Source organism: Quercus robur, chromosome 9 (genome assembly GCF_932294415.1).
Source record: "Quercus robur chromosome 9, dhQueRobu3.1, whole genome shotgun sequence".
In the NCBI taxonomy this organism is placed as follows: domain Eukaryota; kingdom Viridiplantae; phylum Streptophyta; class Magnoliopsida; order Fagales; family Fagaceae; genus Quercus; species Quercus robur.
In genome coordinates this window covers 46,884,027-46,892,755 of record NC_065542.1, presented here as the reverse complement: position 1 = coordinate 46,892,755, position 8,729 = coordinate 46,884,027, and the positions used below count along the sequence as shown (strand labels likewise).

The 8,729-nt window shown below is 30.2% G+C and overlaps 1 protein-coding gene across 2 annotated transcripts; it reads left to right on the top strand.

Annotated features, from left to right (window-relative positions):
* Positions 1–4,453: 4,453 nt before the first annotated feature.
* LOC126700325 (protein LATE FLOWERING-like) lies at positions 4,454–5,540 on the top strand. Of its 2 annotated transcripts, none has more exons than XM_050398417.1 (2): positions 4,454–4,668; positions 4,785–5,540. In XM_050398417.1, the coding sequence occupies exon 2, from the start codon at positions 4,790–4,792 to the stop codon at positions 5,354–5,356; it is 567 nt and encodes a 188-aa protein (XP_050254374.1). In that variant the 5' UTR covers positions 4,454–4,668; positions 4,785–4,789; the 3' UTR covers positions 5,357–5,540. The 2 variants fall into 2 exon arrangements, with proteins under 2 accessions (XP_050254374.1, XP_050254375.1); XM_050398418.1 differs by having other exon boundaries at positions 4,474–4,566.
* The last annotated feature ends 3,189 nt before the right edge of the window (positions 5,541–8,729 follow it).

Here is an 8,729-nt window from a genome sequence, read left to right as displayed (position 1 = left end):
AAATTTATTGATGAATTACATTCTCTTTGTATATTCTTATTGCTTACAAAATTTCAAAACAATTAAAGATCAATGACTAGATTATCAATTAAATATTCGAAGTGCAAGTTTTTCTAGTTTAAAATTATGTATGAAAGATGAGTTTATTGATCAAATGGTAAATAATGTTTAATTAATTTGAAATTTGGCATGTGTGTTAAGAATATAGAGAATACGTAATTCAATTATTAGATTTTTTAATTATTTATCAAATAAAAAGTTATTAGATGGTGTAATATTTTTTAAAATTATATTAGATGTAATTTGAATCTATCTAAGTTGGTGTAAGTTATACTTTATATAACTAAGTAATTTTATACCACTTAATTTTTTTTGAATTATTATTTTTTAGTTCAATTATTTTTGGCATTTACATCTTTTCTTCTTTTTACAACACGTGGGAGATGTGGGACTAAAATTCAGGATTTCTATTATGGGGGTAGTATTACTAAAATGATGGACTCCTTGGCTATGGGCCTAGGGCAGAGGGAGGAGGCCTAAGGGGCCCTTGATTTTGTAAAATTCCCTCTATGATACCAAAATCGTATAGGGGCAACTCAAATTTATCCGATATGATAAATGAGGGAAGGGCGGATGCTTATATTTTTCATACTTTCTGCGTTATATGGAATTATTAAAAAAAAAAAAAAACTGGGGAATTAAAAGGATTGATAAGCTCACCACTAAAACAAATTCAAAGGGATATAGATATCACAACCCAAAGGAATTTAGTTAAGGATACATAATTGAATTGGATCATCACTCAATGAGATACAGAATCACTCAATGAGATACAAAAATTGAAACTTGCCACCCAAAAGAATCCACTCAAGTGATAAAAGTTTTAAAGAAGAAATCTATCTTCTGAAGTACAAAGGCTATATAATGTGGAAATACACTCTATAATATGATTTTATTCAATGCAGCCAAATGACTTATATAATACTTAGAACAGTTCTCTAAGCATAGGGTAACAAAAATAGCATTTAAAACATTACATTTTCAAAACCATATTCAAATTTGACTTATAGAAACTAAAAACAAAATAAATAACTTATATGCCTAGGAGAACTAAAACATAAAGGCTAAATATTTCTACGAAAAAAACCCAAAATAAATGCTCTCACTTCTGGGAGAAAATGACTTAAATATCTTTTGAAATTGTTGGGAATTTCAATCAAAATAATGGCCTTATTTGCTAGGCTTGAAAATCAACTTGGTTGGACTTAAGAATTTGATTGGATTGGGCTGTAGGCTTATTTGGACATTCCTTATGCTACTTTGCTTGTGACTGCCACTTTACTCTGGTGTCAGACTCCCCCTTTTGAGAGAAACTCGTTCTCGAGTTTAAATTTAGATCATCCCAAATTGTTTCATGCAACTTCATCAACACTTTGCATGAGCCAAACTTTCCTTAATTGAGCTTCTTATAAATATTAAATACCATCCAGGAATCTTTCTTTGTACAAGTAAAACACAAGCAAGTAACCCCCTTTGAACTCCCAACTTCTTCTATGAGCATCAGCTTTCATACTTACTTTCACTTGATTGAAGAAGGCTAAGAGAACTATAACATGAATTAGATTTCTGTCATGAACAACATCAAAAGGAGATTTCACCTCTTGAGGAATAATAAACTCCCATTTCCTTGGATGCTCTCCTTCTGAACTTCTCTCAACAAATTCCTAAGAAATCTATTCATAACTTCTGAGTGACCATCAAATTGAGAATAAAAAGCACTAAAGAATTGCAATCAGCCGCTTAAGAGCTTCCAAAGTATTCTCCAAGCACCAAAAAAAATTCCATCATGATCTGAAATGAGGAACTCGAGAACTCCATTCAAGTGAACCACTTTGGAAAACAAAGCTGCACTTTGGACTCCTCCCTTGGCCATTTGATATACTAGAAATTTCTGTAGAAAGTGAAAAATATCACTATTCAAGTATGCCCGAAAGTAATATCTACAAGAGTTTCTATTCTGCCTTGATCAAAATACCCACAAAATCTACTAGCATGTAGTTCTTCAAACAATCCCAAAGATCCTTCTAATCATTCAGCACCTTAGATAAGAAATGATCCATTGTATGACACTCAAGTAGAACATCAAAGCCAATGATCTCACAATAAATAATAGCTAACAAACCATATCTTTGACTGAAAGCATCATCCACTTCGTTTGATGAACTTGTTATCCAACATTTGGAATTAGTTTCTTTAGTAGTATCCATCTGATAAAGAAAAAAAAAGGGTACATTAATTAACTTGAGTAATTTGTGTCATCCTTTATATTTACAAACATGCATCTATCTTTAAATGATGTTGCAACATGATCCTTATAACAGGATTAATTTGCATTTTGACCTTCTTCCTTCCACGCTTAAATTTAAATATCGTTTTTGAGATAGAACTTACATTAAGCTCACTTAATTAAATTCAAATACTTAATTGTATTTAGTTTTTTAGAGAGGTAGAGTTTTAATCTATATCGTCTACTCTTAATGATTGCAACTCACTTAATTAAATTCAAATACTTGATTGTGTGTGTATATAAATATTTTGAGAGAATTAGAGTTTCAATCTATGTTGTCTATTCTTAATGATTGCTCTTTATTACCATACCAAAATTCTTGATTGTATTGATTTAACACAAATGTTATAATCATTTGTAAAAAAAAAAGAATGAAATTCAATTATATATTTGAATTTAATTAAAGAATAAGTTTTACATCATTTTGGATACATGGGAGGATTGCATATATAATACCATCCTTTACACTAATTTAGTGGGTCCCCATTAATTTTAATTTTCGTTCAATTCTTGGAGGTCTGATATTTACCATGGTAAAAGTAGAGCCGCAGCGAAAATCAAGTAGAGTTAATAACGTCGTGATCTTGAGAGATGTTTGTCCTCCTCTTGTTAATTGTCACGTGTAAGGATATAGCAGGTTTGGGGGGCTGAATGCAAATAGCAAATAGCAAATGCAAGGAATGGGTAAAAGGTGACAAATTGCATGAGATTGGCGGTGCAGAATAGAGTGTGGTTTTGTTAGCCCCACTGTTATCAATATATCATATCATCATCATCATCTATATAATAATAATAATAATTAAAAAAAAAAAGAAAAAGAAAGTAGAGGAATGCAAATAGAGATGAGCGGTGGCGGTTTTAGGAATTTTTCTCAGGTGTTCTTTAAGAAGTATAAATTATACAATTTAATAAAAATAGAAATTCATATATTGACAAAAAAAAAAAAAAACACACACACACACACATATATATAAAATTTACAATTGTCTTTTATGAATTTTCATATTTTGAAATCGGTATATAATTGTTTCATTATTAATGCTACAAGCTACCTCTCTTTCAATATACACAACCAAGCAATCATTCATTTATTTAATATAAAACAAATTATAAAATAAAATTTAATTTTATTGACATAAAAAAATTGAGGGTGTTTCCAAATTTTTTTTTTTTGAAGGATTGACAAATTAAAAATTTTAAATTATTATATATATATATATATATATATAATTTCAGGTCCGAGTGGTCCTAGACGACCCTGTCCTTAAGGTGGCACCGCCCCTGGTGATTAGCCATTTGTTGCAATAATATTATTAAGGCAAACAAAACAACCACCTACGAGAATCAGACCATGTTGGGGGGACCTCACAGCCTTCAGCTATTCAAGTCACACAAATACACAATCCTTCCATATTGGCTGGCTATTGGAGATGACAATTAAACCTATCGATCTATCATGTTATGTAATTGTCAGCTTACCTATTCTGATGACTTCTGACACCTCTGTCTTCCTTCTCACTGATTTGCCTCCCTCTCTCTCCACTACTTATTTGCCACCTCATTTGTTTCTGAATTCTGAATTTTGAATTTTGAACATGATAACCCCACCCACCCTACGCCTTCATTATTCATAACAATTAAGACTTCACAACTAATTGGCTAATCTGCTAGAGATGATCTAAGTGGCAAGCTGTTAATAATACAGTAAGAGTAAAATAGAAATTGACATTAATAATAGATCAAGATAAGAACCAATAAAAAACTTACAAACTCAACTGTTGCTTGATTAATAAAGCTGCCACTCGCATAATCAAAGCTAGTTTAACTGAACAAAGGCAACACTGTCTTTTACACCAGTAATTAAATGAAAAAAATTAATTAGTTTGATAATCTTAATCAGCAGCCTGGGAAATCATTAAAAGTAGTCTAGTAAATTAACCTGGGAAATGAAACTAAAAACAAAGAGAGAGAGAGAGATGATTCCATGTGCCACCAATCACTGTCGTTACCTTAGCAGTTAGCATGCAGAAATATCTTATCTCCTGTCCTCGGCCCATTCCCATACACCACTCTCTGTCTACAAGTGTCAAGCACTGATCTATTTAATTATTACACTCCCAAACTCCTTCACATTTTCCAACTCTTCCCTTTTAGAATTTGGCTTCTGAACTCTCTTTTCTACTCCTTTTTGATCAGATCAAACACCAAAAAGCCCAAAAGTCAGTACATTTTTCTTCATTCTCTTTCTTTTTCCTCCTCTCTCCTCTGCACTGCCACACACTGCTCAAACAAACGTTGCTTCTACTCTTTTCTTTTTGAAGGTTCTAAAAAACTATATTTATTTAAAATTCATTCTGGTTGTCTTCTTTAGGTTGGTTAGGTTAATGAATTTTGCTTACCTTTATCTTATGAATTTATTTATTTTTGTTTGTAACAGACAATATGGAAGATGAGGTAAAAGTAGCCCATGTTGCAGAAGACACAAGTTCAACTACTTCGAGAGTATTTCCTTGTTTATTTTGTTCAAGAAAGTTTTACAGTTCTCAAGCTCTGGGAGGCCATCAAAATGCGCATAAGAAGGAGAGGAGTGCTGCAAGAAAAGCTAAGCGGGCAAGTGAGTATGCACAAGGATCTTTGCCTTTGCCACTTCCTACGCTTTTGGCTCCAACTCATCATTTGGGCATTTTACATCCTTCAATGTACATTACTGCGCACGCTGCCAATCTTCGATGCTTTCCTACTCAACAATCTTCAGATCGTTTTGGGTCCAATGGTGGTGCTCCTAGGTTTGAGAATGTAGCATATTATGGTGGGAGTTTTCCAAGCAATCCATATAGTTTTGAAGACGATGAGCATAGTTTCATGAATTGGCAGAGAAGCATACGATGCAATAACTTCAATGGAGAAGGCTCATCCCAACATTTATCAATGATGAATGATGATAACAATCATCATCTTGGGAATTATAATGATAAGGATCAAAAGCTTGACCTTTCTCTCCATTTATAGAAATGGAGAATAGGAATAGGAGAGAGTGGGTGCGTTAGAGAGGAATATAAATTTTCTATCTCACCTTTTGTGTTCATGGATACAAATTTGAGAGCAAGTGATATCTTTTTTGGTTTTTATTTTTGAAGGCCTTAAGTTATTTCTTCTTCACTAATAATGAGCATCTCTCGTGGCTCTACTCAAATTTTGGATCAGTTATTAAATTGTAATGCCAAGATTATTAAATTTTGGTACCTCTTTCTTTTTTCTCTGTGTGTGTGTGTGTGTTTATATAGGCGAACTTGAATGTACATTCTGATCGAATAACAGGCTTTCAAGTTGACACAAAAAAAAAAAAAAATAAATAAAAATAAAAACAAACAAACAAACATTGATTGAGATAAACTGTAATGATAAGGCTAAGGTCACACATTATACTTTTTATTCTTATTATTTTTTAGAGAAACCAGACCTGAAGGTCAAAGATACATTTTACTTCAAAGATAGCGTTTAGTGAATCTATTTTGTAATTCAACCAAAAAAACATTAAAGTCTATTATGTGACATTTATGCTACAAAAATGTACCAAAAAGTTACTCTATAATAATTGAAATTGCATTTAGTCGTGACAACATAGTTTTGCACACAATCATTGGATCCAAACCATATTTGTGTAATTTTTTGAAATTAAAGATACTACAAGAAAAGAGTCTATTTGCAAAGGTAAAACGTCTTTGCAAAATGTCAAATATCATTGCAAAAGGTTATTTGTGAGGGCATATGGCCCTTAAAGGTCATCGTATTTACTTTTGTTACTAAAAATGATTTTTTTTTTTTTTGAAATAGCTAAAAATGATTTTGCAATCATACCTTTGATAATAGTTAATTACATAATTCTTACTAAACAAATCTACCCTCACAAATATATTACCAAAGGATAAGAAAAGCCAACAATTTATTTTTAGCAAGGGATGCAATCGTCTTTTTATAAGGGTCTTTATGCCCTCGTAATTAGTTATTTACAAATTTTAAATTGACAAATTACTTTTTAGAGACAAATGATGGTGTTGCTAAAAATTATTTATAAGGATCTTTATGCACTCGTAATTAGTTATTTATGAATTTCAAATTGACGATCAATGGCGGCTCCATAAATTTTTTCAAGGTGGTCAATAAGAAACATAGAGAAATCACTTACTATCGGGCAACATATAAGAGGTATCGAAAATTATACAAAACCTAATAAAAAGAAAACCTCATATATTGAAAAAAAAAAAAAAAAAACGCAAATACATAAAATTTTACAATTTCCTTTTATGAGTTTTTATATTTTGAAATTGTTGCATGTTAGTCTCATTATCAATCTTGCAAACTACAATTTTTCAATGTTTACAATCAAGCAATCATTTATCCACTGATCTCCCATTTGATTGTGATTATTTATTTATTTATTTAACAATTCAACTCAACTTATTGGTTCTTGTTATTGTATTAAGAAGAATTTTTATACTCTATTAATAATTCAACTCAACAATTCAATAAAAAAAAAATACAGTTATTTTATTTAACAATTAAACTCAACTTAGTGGTGTTCTGCAATTGTATTAAGAATAACTTTTGTTGTGTCCATAGCATTAATTTAGTAAAAATTCAACTCACTATCCCACACACCATTCCTCAAATAGTGTTATTTATTATTTATTAAAGTGTAAACTATAGTCCATGCACTTATATTTGTTTTACCCTCTAGCTTCTTACTACCTATAGACACTCGATTTTGTATTCCTAATTTAATTTTGGAAGATTACTAAAATAACCATTTCAAGTACTCAAAAATCATTGTTTCATGCATTAAATCATTCATCACATTGTCATAAAAATAATCTTGAGATTCTAACGGTCGTGACGATATGCCCGATTCCCAAATTGGACCGTCAGATTGAAAAGTATTACGAGATCAAGTTTTCATAGTTTGCATGCATTTTGTGTAGGTGAAGTTGATCATGTGTGATTAATTGAAATTAATTTTGATTGGTTAATGATTAAAATTAATTAAATGAATTTATGCGATTGGTGGAGAATTTTTCTTAAAGTGAGTTTGTTGCATGGGATTAAAACAAATAAATTGATAATATTTAAAGATTGTAGATAATTAGGCTTTTGGGATAATTATATTCAAAATAATTATTTTAAAAATTCTAATTTCACTTTGGGATGAGGTTTATCATGAAATTAACTTTAAAATTCGTCCAAATACAGTTTTAGACTTGGAAAACACTTCAAAAACGTGCTAATTAAGTAGCAGATTTCAGATTCACATTCCAATACACTTTTGGCATAGTAAAACTCAAAATTAGGACTAGGCTATTTCTGGAAATTTTGTAGAGAATTGAATTTCCCTTAATATATCAAAATTTCAGCTTAATCCAAAATTTTAGTAAAAAGATATGATCGAAATACTGAAACTTATTCTGATCTAAAAAATCAGCTTACTCTTATCCAAATCTCATTTTTTTAGGATTTTCCCCATACATTTTTTGCTTATTTTTTAAGCTGATTGGACTTAATTTTTAAGCAAACCTAACTTATTTTCTAAGCAACTAACACCTCTATAAAATAGGGGAGGCCTCCCAACATTCAGGAGTAGGAGCCCTTTTCTAACTTCTCTCTCCCCTTATATTAAAGAAGTTCTGGAATTTCAGCTTTAGGAATTTCTTTTTTGTTAAGAGGCTTTCATTTAAATCCTTAGAAATTCACTCTCTTTAATCTTTAGGATAGTTCTCCACTAGTGGATTAAGTTCATGCAAGTATGATTTTAACTTTGTTTCCATAATATGTTTTCATGTATGCTTTATTTTCCATGGATGTGATGTTGTTTTTGTGTTTAGATAACCATGTTTGTCATATGTTATTATGTGTTCTTTTCTTTCCAAAAGTTTTCACATGATTAATTGATGAGCATGCCTAGATCTAGGGTTTAAGATTTTAGATCTGCAATTTTTCTTTGTGCTTCTCTTAAATTAAATTTAGATCTACAATTTTTCTCATGTTTTTCTTAAACTAAAATCAAATTTGCAATTTTTCTCTATGTTTTTAAAATTAAAAAAATATCTGCATTTTTTTCTCTTTGTTTCTTTTTCAAATCAAAACTGGATCTGTATTTTATTTATAAAATTTGATCTGTATTTTATTTATAAAATCTAATTTGTATTTTATTTCTGATGTACATTTTTGTAAAATAAAAATTTGACTGTTTTTTAAAATCAAAATCAAATCTGCATCTTTCAATAAAAAATTTGTGTTTTCAAAATAAAAATATGTTTTTTTTTTTCCACATTAAAAAATCCCAACCAGATCTGAATTTTTATTTAAAATCCATTCTTTTTTCTTAATT

What these genes read in the sequence shown, in the direction of transcription:
- LOC126700325 (XM_050398417.1), top strand. Translation starts at nt 4,790, where the DNA reads ATGGAAGATGAGGTAAAAGTAGCCCATGTTGCAGAAGACACAAGTTCA.